Source organism: Diabrotica undecimpunctata, chromosome 4 (assembly GCF_040954645.1).
Source record: "Diabrotica undecimpunctata isolate CICGRU chromosome 4, icDiaUnde3, whole genome shotgun sequence".
Taxonomy (NCBI): Eukaryota; Metazoa; Arthropoda; class Insecta; order Coleoptera; family Chrysomelidae; genus Diabrotica; species Diabrotica undecimpunctata.
Window position 1 is genome coordinate 73,146,575 of NC_092806.1, and position 18,491 is coordinate 73,165,065.

Sequence of the window (18,491 nt, forward strand, 5' to 3'; positions counted from 1 at the left end):
TGGAAGAAGGCGAAATACCAAACAAAATATTCAAACAGATGCCAGTAGGAAAGAGAACAAGAGGAAGACCGAAACTGAGATACTTAGAACAAATAGAAAATGATATAACAACCTTAAAAATAAAAAACTGGAGAAAAAAGCACGAAACAGATCATAATGGAGAAGAATCCTGGAACAGACCAAGACCCAAAAAGGGTTGTCGAGCCAGTGATGATGATAAAGCTCTCTTTGCCTTAAACGTCCTAACACAGAGATGTCTAGATTTTAACCAAGAGGTTAACATCTAGAAACATCTAAAACTCAAGGAAATCCTGGAGGGTAAGAACATCGACACCAGAGACATACTTCTTCTTCTTCAAGTGCCCTCTCCGCTACGGAGTTTGGTAATCATCATTGCTATTCGTATCTTTGAAGCTGTTGCTCTAAATAATTGGTTAGATGTGCACTGGAACCAGTCTCTTAAATTGCGCAGCCAAGATATACGTCGTCTCCCCACGCTTCGTTTGCCCTGAATCTTTCCTTAGATAATTAACTGGAGCAATCGGTACTTTTTCCGTCTCATCACATGACCAAAATATTTCAACTTTCTTCTCTTGATGGTGATCAACAACTCCCGTTCTTTGTTCATTCTTCGAAGAACTTCACTATTTGTTACTTTGTCTGTCCAAGGTATTTTCAAAATTCTTCTGTATATCCACACTTCGAAGGACTCTAGTTTATCAATATTTCTCTTGTTTAAAGTCCAAGTCTCTACTCCGTACAGCAGTATCGAGAAGATGTAGCATCTAACCAATCTCATTTTCAGGTTTAAGTTAATGTCATGACTTCCCAGAATGTCCTTCATATTAACAAAAGCAGCTCGAGCCTTTCCAATTCTAGTTTTTATTTCTTCTGTGATGTCATTGTTGTTATTAACGCTTGTTCCCAAATATTTATATTTGTGACATACAAATAAGAGACATACAAATAATATTAAATCTGTACTTTAATCAGCGAGCTAATATAAAAATAGAAGACCAAACATCGGACGAAATAGAAATACGTAGAGGAGTACGAGAGGGTTGTATATTGTCACCACTCTTGTTTATTATCTACAGCGAACAAATATGCCAAGAAGCTCTGTCACATGCAAACGAAGGGATAATAGTCAATGAAGAAGTTATCAATAACATTCGATATGCTGACGATACTGTGATAATGGCAAGAACAGCGAAAGATCTACAACATCTAGTTGAAAGTATGAATGAGATATGTCATAACTACGGCATAAGGATGAACGTCAAAAAAGCCAAATATATGACCTTCAGTAAGAATCCAATACATGACACTAGTATCGCAATAAACGGTACCCAACTCGAAAAAGTAAGCGAATACAAATACTTGGGAACCCTCATCAATGAAACAGGTGACCAAAATTACGAGATAAAAAGACGTATTGAAATTGTCAGGTCTACCTTTATAAAAATGAAAAAATTATTTTGTAATCGTGATATTAGTATTCAGCTACGAACTAGAATGTTAAAATGCTATGTATTCAGTACTTTGCTTTACGGGTTTAAAGCATGGACTCTTAAACAGAGGAATGTTAAAAATCTTGAAAGTTTTGAGATATGGTGCTAGCGCCGTATACTAAAAATTAGTTGGGTGGATAAAATTACAAATGAAGAGGTAATACGCAGAATAAATAACGATCAAAAAATTATACTGAATATAAAAAAGAGAAAACTTGAATACTTAGGCCACCTGATGAGAGGACAAAAGTACACATTCCTACAAAATATAATGCAAGGAAAAATCCAAGGACGCAGAAATCCAGGCCGTAGAAGAATGTCCTGGATGAGAAATTTAAGAGAGTGGTTTGGCTGTACCACTAACGAATTATTCAAAACAGCAGTAAATAAAATTAGAATCGCCCTAATGATATCCAATCTCCGATAGGAGAGGCACTCAAAGAAGAAGAAGAATCGACATTTTAAAAAAACTTTTAACATTTTATGAATAAAACAATATTCAATTACAAGGTGATTCAAAACGAATACTTAAAAATTTCTTAACTGTTCTTTTAGTTTGGTTAACTACTTTTTATACCTAAATTTAACAGATATTGAGATATTTAGCTTTAAATGTATAGATTAAATGTTTGTGTTATAATTTTGATTATTATTGTATAGCATGCCATGAAACTTTTATTTGACAGTTATCAGTTCTCAGAAATATAAACCTGTTTATCTTTTTATAATTTACGTGAACTGAGAACAGTCAACTAAAATTTCCATGCCATGTTATACAATAATACTCAAAATCATACTACAAACACATCATCATCATTCTCTTCACCTTTATTATTATGCGGAGTCGGCTTCCCTAATTAAATTTCTCCATAAGTTTCTGTCTTGAGCCATACCATTACCATTCCCCATTATCGACATATCGTTCCTAAGCGTCTACTCAAGTCTTATTTGGTATTCCGCTCCTGCCCCTTCCAGGAACTCGCAGATTAGCAATTCTTCGTATAGGTTGAACATGACCAAACCATCTTCTCTGTCTGTCTGTCGCTACAGTGATCCACCTATAGCCCACGTGCTTCTTGATATCAACGCCCATCTCATTTGGGGCCTTCCTCTGCTTCGTTTATATTCCCACGGTCTCCAACTTATAAGAATTTTGTTCCATCGGTCTTCTATTTGTCTTATATTGTGTCCGGCAAATCTCCATTTCAATTTTGCAACTTCTTGTCTAACATTCCTCACTTTTGTTTTCTCCCTTATCCACTTGTTTCTCTTTTTATCCATTAGTCTTATGTGCAACATTTTTCTTTCCATTGCTCTTTGGGTTTTTATGATTTTGTCCATGTTTGCTTTTGTAAATGTCCACGTTTGGGAACCATAAGTGAGAACAGGGAGTACGCATTGATTGTATTCTTTGATCTTAAGATGCTGTGAATATCTTTTGTTTTTAAGGATGTAGCTTAGTTTGCAAAATGCTGCCCATGCCAGTCTAACTCGTCTTTTTATCTTTGCTGTTTGGTTTTCTTTGTTAAGTTTTATAGTTTGACCCAGATATATATATATATATATATATATATATATATATATATATATATATATATATATATATATATAATTCTGAAATTGTTCAATTTCATCTTGTGCGATCCTCATTGTGATGTTTTCATCTGTATTTGTTATGATTTTGGTCTTAATATTGTTCTGAAGCTATTTTCTTGTGGCATTTTAAATTAATTACTATTTAACTGGAATAAGCCACAATTAAAGGTTAAAATACGTTTATTGACGTTTCAATTTCCACTTCGGAAATCTAAAAATTTAAATTATTTAAATTTAAATAATTTAAATTTAATTTAAACTTTAAATTAAATTTAAAGTTTAATTTACTAATGTTTGTATTTTGAGAACGATTTCTGAAGTGGAAATTGAAACGTTAATAAACGTATTTTAACCTTTACTTGTGGCTTATTCCCATTTAAATAGTAATTGATTTTGGTCTTGCTGTAATTTATATTAAGGCCTATCTTTCCAGCTTCTACGTCCAGTTCTTTCATCATTTCAAATAATTCTTCTTTTTTATCGTTTATCAATGCGATGTTATCAGCGTACATTAGATGGTTCAAGCGTTGTCCACAAATTTTTATACCTTTTTCTTTCCATTCTAATCTTTTAAAAATATCTTCCAGAGCCTGATTGAAAAGTTTCGGTGATATTGTGTCACCCTGTCTCACGCCTCTATTTATTTGTATTGATTTTGTTCCTTCATATACTTTAATTGTTGTTTTGGCTTCCTTATATATATATATATATATATATATATATATATATATATATATATATATATTGGCTATTAGTTCCGTATATCTGTGGTCAATTCTGCTGTTAATCAAAGAACTTTTTACTGTCCAATGTTCGACACTGTCGAATGCCTTTTCGAAATCTATGAACGCTATATATATAGAGGAATGTGGTATTCATTTGCTCGTTCTATAAGTATTTTCATACTTAGTAAATGGTCACTTGTGCTAAATCTCTTTCTAAAACCAGCTTGTTCTTTCGACTGATATCCGTCGAATTTTGTCGTCAATCTATTGGTAAAAATTTTTGTTAGGAGTTTATACATTACATTGAGGAGTGTTATAGGACGGTAGTTTTTTATATCTGCTTTATCCCCTTTCTTGTGTAGGATAATGGTTACGGATTCCTTCCAGTTGTTTGGGATTCTTTTTTTCTTCTAATATCTTGTTAAAAAAGAGAATCTTAAGTATTAATTACCAATTTTCCACAATATTTCAGCATTTCTGCAGTTATTGCATCTTTCCCAGGCGATTTGTTGTTATTCATTTCTTTCAATGCCTTTTTTATTTCTGATTTCCCTAATATACCTACTCATTCTTAATTTTATCATTTTTGTCACTCCACTCGTTCGTCTAAACATTTTCCTTTCTCCACGTGCATTTGTTGTGCGTCTTTTTTTTTAACTGACGAACATTCAGGTACGTACATCATAGCTGGTTTTATTGCTGTTTTATAGAATTTTTCCTTCAGCTTCATTGGAATTTTTTTTGTCACTAAACATACCACTCGCTTCCTTCCACTTCATTCATCCAATCCTAAGTCTACCGTATACATCTCCATCTATTTTCCATTATTCTGTAATACCGATCCTAGATACATACTTAAAAATATTTAAAAAATTTTATTTAAAAATTCCTTTATAAAAGGTATAATATTAAAAATCCTATCGGGCTACATCACAGAACGTTTTCGGAATTAATATTTCATCATCAGTGCTATCTGGATGTACATGTTTGAAGTCACTAAGTAAATGGGTAAAAATTCTTTAAATGTTAAATTAACTTTGAGTTGCATTATTTAACTTTATAAACTATGATGTTAAGTTACAACACGAATAGATAACATGGCAACGTAAAACTCCACTGAAGGTCGCTAGCCCTAAGACGAAGTGTCTGTGAAGACTTGTTGATTTTTCATATTTCGTAAAACACTCAGTGTAAAAGGTATCATAAACTTATATTAAGAGAATTCTCAAGATCTGTTCTATCGAAATGTTTACTAATACAGGGCATTATATGTAAAATAAGAAAGCTTTAGTCAACTTCTGGTATAAGCGCAAGTGATAGGAGGCTCTAAATAGTTTAGATTCACCGAGCATATTTAAAAACTTTCCATACTAAATTTTCAAATATTAATTATGTCAAGTTTCTCTAAAATGTCTATTGGAACTTACTAAAGAGTCACCCTGTATAAGAAATACAGAAAGATTTCTCTTTCAATATAGCCGATTTTATACTAAGTGACGTAGAAATCCGAACACCCATTATAAATTATTATATTTTTTATTAAATATTATTATATTTAAAAAAATTATTTATTAAACAGAGAAATAATTATGCTTGGAGACTTCAATAGTAGAACGGGATATCAGAAAAACAGTAGAGTAGTAGGACCTTTTGGAGAAATGGCAACTAATGATAATGGCGGTAGACTTATACACTTATGTGAGAGCTATGAGTTAAAAATTAGCAATGGATTCTACAAACATAAGGACATACATAGATATACCTGGATTCAACAAACACGCAATCTAAAATCAGTCATCGATTATATTATTAGTAAACAAAAATCTGTTTTGCAGTGGAATGATGTAAGAGTTCTCCGAGGAATAACATGTGGATCCGATCACTACTTAGTAAGAGCGAACATTTTGTTCCCACTTAAGATAATACACGGAGACCAAAACCTAAAAGACAAGCAAGACTTGCAGACAGTGGACACTCCGAAGTACAACTTCAATAGGTTTATAAATGATAGTACTAAACAGCTATACCAACGACGACTGGATGAAAATCTACGAGAAATAGAGAGATATTTCAGATATTTACGAGAATGTTATTGCTAGTTTACACCAGGCCTCTAAGGAGACACTCGGGATACAGCAAAATAAAATTAGTAACAAAATATGGTGGAACGAAGAAATCGAATATATGGTAAAATAGAAAAAAAAACAGCATCTAAAATGGCTAAATACAAAAAATACTGAAGACCATCAAGCTTACAAAGAAACCGATAGACAATTACGAAAAATGATAAAACAAGAAAAGAATAAAACATGGGATCAGAAATGTCAAGAAATCAATACATACATCGGAGGGAAGCAATGTACAGAGGTATGGAATTTTATACAATCAGTAAAAAATACAGGAAAAGACAAAGCACACATACACACCATAAAACCAAGACAATGGAAAGATCACTATGAAAGCTTGCTGACAGAGGCAAGACAAAAATACCTAGCGAACTCTCCAATACAGTCAGTACATATACAAGGAAAGAAAGCGAGGGTAGACATTGAAACAGTAAGGAAGGCTGTAATGACCCTAAAGAATGGTAAATCCGCTGGATCTGAGGGAATCTATGCTGAAATGCTTAAGAATGGAACTCATAAACTATTTGAAAAATTAACTTATGTGATCAATCAGTGTCTAAATGGACACCCAGTACCAGAACAATGGAGAACGGCATACATGTCCTCAATACACAAAAAGGAGGACAAAAGGAATTGTAATAATTATAGAGGCATATCGGTAACCAGCACCCTGAGCAGACTGTATGGACGAATTTTGAGAAATATGATCGAGGAAGAATATAAGCACAATGAAGAGGAAGAACAAAGCGGGTTCCGTGCAGGAAGATCGTGCACCGATAACGTATTTTGTCTTAAACAAATAATAGAAAAAAGATCGGCTAAGAATCTAGAAACTCATATTACTTTTGTAGACCTGCAAAAGGCATATGACAACATCCCCTTAACAAAACTGTGGACAACGTTGAAAAGATCTTACATCAACCACATATTGATAACTGCTGTACAAGAACTATATAGAGACTCAAAGGCACAGATAAAAACAGGAAAATATCTAACGGAAGAATTCCTGGTTACAAAAGGCTTGCGACAGGGATGCTGATCTCACCAACCTTATTCAAGATATATGTTGCAGCGGCATTGTAAAGATGGAAAAGAAAGGTGCATAGGATGGGTATAGAGCTTAGCAATGAATGTATATATATACTCCAGTTTGCTGATAACCAGGTAGTGCTAGCGACCGACAGGGAAGACATGCAGTACATGCTTAGAAAACTGGTAGAAGAATATAACGACTGGGGAATGACTGTCAATACAACAAAAACCAAATATCTTTGTATTGGAAACGAGTCAGTTAACATAGACCTCGAAAACGGACAACATATTTCCTGTTGTCAAAGCTATGACTACTTGGGTGTTGCCTTTGACAATACAGGAACTGATACACGGGAAATAGAAAAACGAATCACTCAAGCAAAGAAAGTCTTAGGATGTCTCAATGGTATACTGTGGAGTAAAGAGATAACGAAAGGAAGAAAATTTAATATATATGAGACCATGATTAAAACTACTCTTCCTTATGGCGCTGAAACATGGAAAATTAGTGAAAAGAACAAAAAGCGAATAGAAGCAGTAGAGATGGATGCAATGAGAAGATCTTTCTAGACGAGACCGAATCAGAAATGATGTAATAAAACAACGTATGGGAATAGAAGGAAATATAACTCAATTAAGGTGGAGAAATTAACTCAAGAAACAATTAAGGTGGTATGGGCATGTTCAACGGATGCCAGCAACAAGACTCCCCAAAAAAGTAGTAGAATGGCAACCGATAGGTCGACGGAAAAGAGGAAGACCCAGATTAGAATGGCAACACGGCGTAAACAAGTCCATGAGCGAAAGAAATTTAACAACAAACGACTGCGAAGATAGGAAGAGATGGTGTTTAGGTATCGGACAACGTCGAAAGATGTTCTAAACCAATGTATATATATATATATATATATATATATATATATATATATATATATATATATATATATATATATATATATATATATATATATATATTTTGTTATACAGTTATACAGGGTAGCAAAATAAATAGAAGATCAAAACTAAAATATGATTGAAATAACTTTCAATTATTGGAAAAAAGAATTTTGATTTATTTTAGTGCGTTCAAGAACTCATGGAATAATTAGCCAACTATAATAATAGGATAAATTTTGAGCATGTTTTAACAGATATGCAAGCAACTTTGGACACTATAAAACAGCAGCTCTGTGAGTATTTCCTAAAAAAAAATTCAAACCAGCCATGACAAGTACAGATGGGTACTGAATACCTTTTTGTTATTGATAGTTATTGATAATTTCTTATCAATAACTACTATTAAAACTCGCTTAAAATTCAAAAATTACATAATTGTGTGAATATCGAATACAGAACCCAGGTTTGAAGAGCTAGTTTCCGAAAAACAGGCACATACGTCGCATTAATACGTACTTCTTTACTTTGTAATGTATTTTTATGTAACGTGTTTATTTATTATTTATGTTTTACGAGGTAGTCAAATTTATGTTACTATATAAACGTCAACTATATTATGATAATTCGGGCGTTATATTTTTATTTGATATTTAACATATTCAAGCTATAAAATAAACATCCTTGTAAAAAAGGTTTTTTTTTCGACAATTCTCTCGCGACCCTCTAGTGGGTCGCGTCCCACACTTTGGTAACAACTGCCATAGAGAATCAAATTAAAGATTTTAAGAAAAATGTGAGGCATGCTAAACAATTACAACACATCATCATATACATTTTAAACTTGTGTATCATAGTTAAAAAAATAAAACATAAAATAAATTGTCTGGCTTATATAATGTAAGTACACAAAAAATTAAACAATTGGGGAATTTACAGATATAATGTTTTTGATTCGCATTTTAATAAATTTGCAGTCATTCTATTTGAGAGCCTCTTGCATCAAGGTTTTTATACGGTTGGTTAACCCATTAATATTCACAACATCATTATGTAACAAAACTAGCAAGTTTTAAGAGGTTCGTAAAATATGAACATCTACTGAAGGTGCGTTCGAGGTTCACATACTGAAATTATACCATGGAGATTAACACAGAAAGTAAGGTTGGCCAAAAACCAAATACTGTTTTTGTACATAGTTAAGATTAGAAATTTAAAAAAGATATAAAACAATAAGGCAAAGTGTCTTTGGTAAATTTTCATGTAATTCCAAGGAATGTTTTTAATAATAACAATGTATCTCATTAAATCATTTGTGATCTAATGTATAGAAATATTATATAGAATATAATATAATATTCTCCATAGAAGACTAAAAGGCCTAGTTACTCTGATTCTTTTGTAATTTTCGAACTATTAAGTAGCCATAAATTCAAATTATCGCAGTCCTTATCCTATTGCTTTATTCATCATTTTTAAGGGAGCCATTAACATCTGTAAATTTAATCATTTAAGGACGCCCGAATAAGTTCAATAGTGTTAGTTAAAAAGAGTGTGGTATGGTGGTGACCATAGGATACTATGTTCGGTTTACTTAGTTTGGAAATATTTAGAAGATTCCACAAGGAATCTAAGTTCCTGTAGTTGGCTGTATACCATATATAACAAAAAATTTTATTAAACATTCTTTATAAAAGGTATATAATTTAAAAACCCAATCGGGCTATATCACAAAACATTTTCGGAATCCATATTCCATCATCAGTGCACCTAAAAAGTATATAACTACTTAATAAAAAGAACGTGAAATTTAATTGGTCAAAATTTAAATTTCACGTTCTTTTTAATTAAGTGGTTATATACTTTTTAGGTGCACTGATGATGGAATATGGATTCCGAAAACGTTTTGTGATATAGCCCGATTGGGTTTTTAAATTATATACCTTTTATAACGGATTTTTAATATTTTTTTTTATTATTTAGAAGAGTAATATTGTCAGAAAGATATAACAAAAAATTCCTACCACATCGTATTAGTAGCTGAAATAAACTTACTGTTGCAAACTTCTTTGATCAACAAAAGAAGAATAATCATGTATAATGGAAGTTTATATTTATCAATTTTGATTAAATACTTTTTATTTGTAAATAATAATCTTTTTACTTTAACCCATTATTGCCCAGCGTTGTGTTTTCGCAACAGTTAACATAGCCCACTATGGCGTCATATTTTGGAAGATGACATGACAGGGCAGTCAAAGTTATAATTTATTTCACAACAGTTTCCTATGTATATTTTAATGGAAATTGGTCGCAAAACTTAGGTTTCTATTAACAGTTGGCATATTGAAAGTTATAGGTTAATTTTGACTTCTGTGAACACGTGTTTTTAGTTAGTAGTAAGTCGTTTGTGTATAAATCAACTGGATAAAAATTCGGTTTTTGGTAGCAATGTATTGTTAAATCGTTGAAAAGGATATAATATATCAAGTAAGTGCTATTATTTTATGTTTACTAGTTGGTACAACTACCCAATTATCAGTGTTGCGTTTTCGCAACGCAGGGTACAAGGCATATTATTAGTACATAAATCATTTTGTTTTCTAGAAGGTAGAAATAAGATGTCAAATAAACTTGGCTCTACCAGTTTCGGTCGTACTATAATAGTCGTCCTAAAAACTTCTTTACGAATCAATGGCACATAAAATTATGTCCATGCTGGAAGAATCGAACCTTATGGAGTCGGCTTTCAGTGCAGATGTTTTCCTAGCACCTCCTAACCCCACTGAATTGACTGATGAAGATAGTGGAGATGAAGACTGTGAGGGAACATGCAATAACCTAAACAAAAATATGTTGGATGCAGAATCAGAAGCTGTAATTGATCAAGAAGGAGAAAGAAGGATCGACGAAGAAAATATAAATCTATATAAAAAAGAGACAGATCTTCAAAGTATGACACAGGTTCAGGAAGAAGAAGATATGGTAGAGATTAAGATGGAAACAGAAATAGAGACACAAAATGAAGAAATTTAATATATTTAAGTGGCATCTACTGAGATTTGTGCAAAAGGTGTAACTCTCCTACCACGGAAATGATTTGAGGGAGATTTACCAGATGAAAATTTCCTTTATTTGGATATTGAACATAAAAAAAAACTCAATGGAACACATACACCCCTTCATTTTATTCACGACCACTCACTCTTCTACAGATTAGATTTTTTTTTCAATGAAGAGCTTTTAACAAATATTGTAAAGGAGACAGTTCGTTATGCTCTTCAAAAAGTTAATACTTTAGAATTTAAAGTAGACGATTTAAAAGCCTTTATATGGATTTTACTAGTTAGTGGGTACAGCACGAATCCAAGAAGACGCACATACTGGGAAGAATCTGATGACGTTAAAAATATACTAATTTTATCTAACATGCGTCGTAACCGATACATTGACGAAATTTGCCCCCGCTACCTATAGGTTCGATCAGTGACGTAGCCGGGAGGCCGGGGGGGGGGGGTTCTAGGAGGTCCGGATACCTCCCGAAATATTATAAAATATTAATTATTTTAAAATTCAATAAATAGGAAAAAAATATTAAATTGGGCAATTTAATTTTACATTTAAAAAATATTTTGATTTTTCTGGAGATTATTTTAAAGAAGCAAAACGAGTAATATTTGTTCTCTTGTCAAAACCTTTTATTAGAAAGTAATGCCTCTTAAACTATTTTAAATGGTGTCCAACCATTTTCGACAGTAACTTTTTAGATTGTGACTACTAACTCACTCTTTTTTTATTCTTTATTATTTAAAACTAAATCTCTAAAACGAGCAGATTTTGTAAGATTTATTCGTATGTATGAGTTAACTACAACTACCAAAAACATGGCAATATTTTTAGAATATATTACGAAACTTGGATTCGATATGAATCATTGTGTAGGTCAACGATATGATGATGCCTCGAATAAGAATGACAAGTACACAAATAGCCGTCAGAGATTTGACCTCTTAAAATCTTAAGAACAATGCTAAGAATGTTAATTTTTGGAGCCCAAAAAGTTTGCGACTTCTACCCTGAGCTTCCTTCTAAACACCCCTTGGCAAGGGGGGAATCGAAAAACATCGATTTACCAAGAATTTGTACGCTGCGCCGTAGAAAAAAATGTTTTAAACAAAAAATGTAGCTGAGATGATTTTGAACAAATATTTTAATTAGCATTTTTTGTGTAGAATGAACCGTTCTCTCAGAAACAACGCTTGAAGCGACCAATTGTTTTCAAATTTCCAAATACTGTTTCTTATATATTTACATACTTATTGATTAATACTTTATCAGGATCATTATATTATCATCATTTTTCTGTGCAAGTTTTTCCGCTAATGACCAAACCTATATTACAAAGAGTAAGTATTCTTGTTATAAAAAAATTTTATAAAGATAACTATTAAAATAAAATCAGTGTGGCAGTCCAGTGGGACTGCCGGTAGAAGTTATACTTTTATACACGCGTTCGCCGTTACAAATTTATATGGGAGTCAATCTGCACAATCATTACATATGTAATACTTTAGGTAAGGAAGACAGAAAGAGAAATAGAATTAGGTATATAGGTATATAATGCATCGTTTGCTGTATATAAACAACATTTGACCTGTAATAGGAGTATAGTAAGTGAAGTATTGAATCAATATTTTGATGAAAATGTATATTTTTATTTTCATATATGTATGGGGTATGTATTTCATATATGTATGTATTTCAGGAGTTGAATGCAAAAAATTTGTTTTACACATACTCTGCAGTAAAATTCATTGTTTATTTTGTTATTAATATAAAAATACAATACAATACACTGCAACATAATTTAATATAATAATACAAATTAAAATGCAATATTCATAAGTATTTAAATAAAAATGACAATATACATATACATATACATAACTCGATGCTACTTACGCATATGTTTAATTTACCATGATAATAATACTAATAAAATCAAAATATTGTTTCGTCATACACCTATCAATTTGTCTCACATTGACAGATACAAAATTTAATTGTTGTTTGTTGTGTATATAAGTACACATTTGAACTTTCTTGAGATATTTACAAGTTTTAATTTATAATTTAACATGCCTAACGAGGCTCAAGACAAATCTGAACAGAAAAATAATAATAATATTAATAAATATTAAATATATTTACAAAAGGAACATTTTTATTCTCGAGAGAGAAAGAGAGAAATATGTCTTCTGTCTCTCTCTTACCTATATCTTACATATGTAATGATTTTGCCGATTCACTCCCGTACAAATTTCCAACGTCGAACGCGCATATAGAAGTATAACTTCAAAAACTAAATAATTCATTCTTCTTCTTCTAGTTCCATGACCGTTATCGATCGTTGGCTACCATATTCGATATCGTGACTTTATTGGCAGCAGCTCTAAATAATGGTGTAGTCGATTTTTCTTACTATTGTTTTAGATTTTTCAGCCATGATATTCTTTTTCTACCAGGACTACGTTTACCTACGTTTACCCGTAAAAGTTTATATTTTTTATGGTGTCTCATAAAGTAACCGAAGTATTCCAGCTTGCGCCTCTTTATTATATTGACCAGTTGTGTTGTTTGGTTCAGACGTCTAATGACCTCCTCATTTCTAACTCTGTCGACTCAGCTTATTCGTAGTAGTCATCTATATAACCACATCCCAAAAGCTTCCAAGCATTTTAACATCACCTAACCGTTTTGTAGAAAGGGGGGAGGAAACTTAAACTAGTGGACACCTCCCGAAATAAAATCCTGGCTACGTCACTAGGTTCGACTATCTTTTATGGTTTTCGTATGTTTAGCTTCTGTTATCACACGGTTTATTTTTGATTAATTTTCTGTCTGTCTGGTGATATACAGGTACCTTTATGAATTTCTTTGTGTACAAAGTAAGTAGTCAAATAAGGTAGGAAGATATGGCATCAAAATTATTTTACGCTTCAAATTGCAAATGTTAGAATGTGTTACGTTTCAAATTGCAAATGTTAGAATGAGACACTAAATATTTGAACATTGAAGTAACTGAAGAAGTAGGCAGAAATAAACTATGGAAACTATAATAAATCTGATACAGAGCGAACCACTAAAATAGATAAAAATACACATAGATAAAAATTATGGAATTAATCTGTACCTATATATAATTAACGTATTATAATTTACATACTCAATTTTACTATTATTATTGACAACTATACAAAGTTTGTAACAAATAATTTGCCTCCCAACTAAAAATGGTTAGGACCCGTTTATACTGTCACCTCGGGGGAACAATTAAGGGTCTAACCACCTTCTGATATCCCCGGGTGCTCTGTAGAGGGCTTCGAATATACTGTCGAGAGCTCCTCTACTTAAGTCCATTTTCGGGTTATGGACTTGGAAAATATTTATCTTCGGTGTCTTGCCTTGAAAAAGGCAAGATATTTCTTACATGACAATTTCTCCGTCGAAATAAAAACACCAAGTTAAGTTGAAACAATTCTCAGCCACAGAGTATGGAAAATAAATGCAGGAAGCAGAGCCCCGAGAGCACTAAGCTTTCGGAGAGCCCGTGAGGGACTGACTTGGCTGACTTGAAAATCGCCAATATTTATATGCGCTGTTCGAGCGATAAATAGGGATTTCCATGTCAAGAGCCAATGGGAAAATTCGAGGCGGGGCGATGCGCATCGAAATGCGTACTAATCCACAGACTATCGCATTCGATGACAATACTATACATATATGTATAAATTTTAAATAGAATCTCTAAAATGAAAACTAAATAGAGCCATCGCAACCGACTGCCTTCTAATACATATCTACGAGTATAGTATTTTCACAATATAGTTATATCTTAAACGTATAGTCTAGGAGCCAGTGGGAGGTTGAGTATGCGCTTTTATGTCCCCCCGGTACCTTGACATTTTTTTATAATTTTTGGTGCGTAGTTTTAGGTTTTATGTGCCTTTTTTTTTAAATGATTGTATCTTTTAAACCAGTGTTTTCAATCAGGGGTCGCCGGCTGAAAGAAAAAGTTGAGGTTCATAAACAAAAAAACACAGTTTTAGTGGGAAGGTTGTGCTTGTTTATTTTTCGAAAGTTTATCAAATTGTGGTGCTATTTTGGAAACCTTAATAATTAAACTAGTTTCTAATTGTAGTCTATTTCTCCTTTAAGTTTTAATGTCTACCATTGAAGAAAATGTCAGTTTGCACAAGTATGAAGTGGCGAATTGCACTAATAATTTAAGATCTTCTCTTGCCAGCTCTGGATATTCGTCTTTTCTTTTCATCTAAAATACGTCGACAACTTGCGAATAAAATTCCATTAAGCATGCCATTCTCAGCTAAATCTATATGACATTCTTTTATTTTTGTGGTACCATCAGCTAGATCTATTGGTTTGTCCAAAAAAGGGTTTAAAATCCATTTACGCCCATTGTCAGCTTCAGAGTGCAAGTCTGGAAAGTATGTCAAACATTACCCTTGTAAATTATGCAAGCTCTGTATAATGCAAGGAATGTAAGCCGATACTGCAAAACTTTAGTCTGTTGCATTATCTTCAACAATCTTCTGAACACATAAAAAAGAGTCAAACAAATTGTTTTGCAAAGAGGTTGACCACAAACGAAGTTTTGGCCCCCTGACCTCTGTGTGTTAAAGAAGATTTTGACGAAGCGAGCCCATATCTTCACAAGCAATTGTGAATAGCCGGGTTTGCAAAGCTTTACTTTTGAAAGAATTCACAATTTTTATTACCTCCTTGTGCACGTCATTTAAATCAGAATGTACTACCTTAGCAGCTAGAGCCTGTGGATGAAGGAAACAGTGTGTCCAGAATATATTTGGCATTATCGATTTTAATTTTGCAATGAGTAAGCTATTTTTGCCAGTCATAGCTTTAGCTCCGTCGCTACAAATAGCGACACATTTTTTTCCAAAGATATATAATTAAATTATTAATAACACATTATCTGACGGGTTTTCAGCCTGTTACGCTCTAAAAATCGAATATATGCACCAAAAAACACAAAAAACGTCAAGGTAACGAGGGGACATAAAAGTACATACTCAACCCCCCTGGCTTCTAGACTTATGGTATGACAGTTTACTCACCGAGATTTAACAACAGTATTTTATAAACGAGATTTTTTTAATAAGGAATAAAAAAGAGGCAATTAATTTTTGTAGGGTGCTGGTTTATTTGTTTGTATAGCTTTTCAAAGATAATTAAGAAAGGAAAATAATATCAGAAAGATACTTTAGGGACAAGCTTGGATATGGGATTTATTTAAATTTTGATCTAGCTAAAATTCGGCAATCAAAAATAAGTAATAAAAGCATCACAAAAAGATCATGCATTGATGGAATCTAAAACGAATAAGATTTAAAATAAGTAAAAAATATAATATATCAGACCGATCAGAAGCCTTTTTCAAAATATTTTTAAAATAAAAAGTCAACATAAAATTGGTTACTTTGAAAAATATAAAGTATGCCTATATATATATATATATATATATATATATATATATATATATATATATATATATATATATATTTCTGTTATTGATATTTAATATGATTTATATTATACTTATATTTATTTTGTCGTTGCATAGTCTGTTGGCTTGTTAAATTTAGACAGATGAGTGCATAAATGAAGTACCTTAAATAAAAATGAAAATGACTAATAACTTACCATTATTAGTTCTGATGTTGTTTAGTAATCTCTACACAAATACAGAGTAATCAATAAACAAACTGTCTATAAAAACATAAAATTGTTAATATCTTTCCACAAATAACACAGTTTCACGAATGGTGACTTCAACAATTTGTGACTCTCATTTATTATTGCTATTGCTAAAGTTGCTAATAACTTGCAATTGTTCCTTAAATGTATATCATGTCATGATTTAAAAATAGTTCCTCTGCAATAGTAATGTTAATAATCACACATCTATGGTTACTTAACGTCTATGCTGGACTGCATTTTTAATTTTTTTCGAAAAGGAATGTTTATTATGAAAAGGTGTAACACGTGATCTGAATTGATGGCACAACATGGACACCAATTAAAAAACAAATTAGTTACTCAGAGGATGTTTGAATAGATTTATTTATCCTCGAATAATATCAGGGTCATGTGAAAAATAGTACGGGTATTTACGTAATACAAAAATATTTTTTTATAGTGTATTCGTTTATACATTCATTGTTAAAACTGAAGAGCGGTTTATGGTATTATCTTAATTAAATCCAAAAATAATATTTTCTGTAAGACCAACAACTTACTTCTGAATTGCTTTCTCGATTCGGAAAACAGGCCTCTGCCTATTAGAAATCGGTAATCAATAATTATCCTTGGAGAAAAAAAATTAAGGTCAAAAATAACTTTTCCACTAACATTTTCTTATCAACTAAATAATAATGAATTTAAATTTTTCTGAATAAAGATGTGTTTGGAATTGGAAGCAAATGGAACAAGTAAGTCAGAATGATTATGTTTCCATTGATTTGTGTTATTTATATATTTCATGTATGAACTACATTGCTCACAAATCCTACAGTTTAACTTAAAACAAAAAAAAATTAACGTACAGCACAGTAAAGTTCTAAAAATTAAATATATTCAAATAGATGTAAGTGTATATAAAAATGAATTAAAACAGTAAAACTTTCACTTAATTTCGCTTAACCCTTGGTTGATATACGCTATTGCTACGTCGTTACATTTCATTAAGTCTGCATCAAAGCACTCTTGGTCACAGTTAGTTTACGAGACGACAATGCAGTAGGTGTCGAATTGATTCGGTCACACCACAAGCACAGCTGTCATTTCTCTCAATATATCCCCAGGATACCATACTTTGTTTGGATCTTTCGACACCTGTAGAGTGTTTTCCATCTTTGCCAGTCAAGTTGTGCTGCTATAGTAGGAGTAATTCTGAGATATTTGTGATATATCCTATTTGCTGCTTTTACTTCATTATGGATCTCGTGGCTTTTGCATAGTGGGATAATGGCTCAACTGTGACAACGAATGATGTTCTAAATTTAAATCGTTTATGTAGTTTAGTGTGCTGTTTAGTTCGTTTTGTCATCCTCTACGTTTTCCTTTTTTTGTTAACTGAGGAAGCGATTCCTGACAATGAGTAGAGGTGTTAAACTCTTGTTTTAATCGCTTCCAAATGGAGCAAGCATATTCTGCGGTTGATACGCAGAGTGCTACCGCTGTTGTTCGTTACACACTTGGGTTAGCTCTCCATCTGGACGGTGATAGTGTTTGTAGCACATGTGGGTCATAGCAGAAGCGTTCACGTCGTGAACGTACCTTTTCCGTATGCAACATATACATTCCCCCCAACCAAGAACCTAACCATAACGAAATATCGGATCTCTTAGATCAAATATCTACTCCACGACTAACTGTCGGAGATTTTAACGCACATAACCCTTTATGGGGTTCAAACAAAAATAACGAGTCTCAGTAGAAAAATAGAATCCCTTCTGGAAAAATTCAACCCAAATCTACTTAATGATGGACAAGACACCCGTTTCGAC

The 18,491-nt window shown here is 32.3% G+C and overlaps 2 protein-coding genes across 3 annotated transcripts in view; one reads left to right on the forward strand and one right to left on the reverse strand.

The window, feature by feature from the left end:
* The window catches only part of LOC140439669 (paxillin), a 127,176-nt gene extending 110,412 nt beyond the window's left edge, over positions 1 to 16,764 (reverse strand). The window contains exon 1 of one of the 2 annotated variants that reach the window (XM_072529730.1): positions 16,627 to 16,764. In XM_072529730.1, coding sequence (XP_072385831.1) covers positions 16,627 to 16,629 — 3 coding nt within the window. In that variant the 5' untranslated portion in view covers positions 16,630 to 16,764. The remainder of the gene's footprint in view (positions 1 to 16,626) is intronic. The other variant, XM_072529734.1, reaches the window with a different exon arrangement.
* LOC140439667 (uncharacterized) overlaps positions 1 to 18,491 on the forward strand; it is a 226,478-nt gene that overhangs the window by 179,399 nt on the left and 28,588 nt on the right. The window lies entirely within an intron of this gene.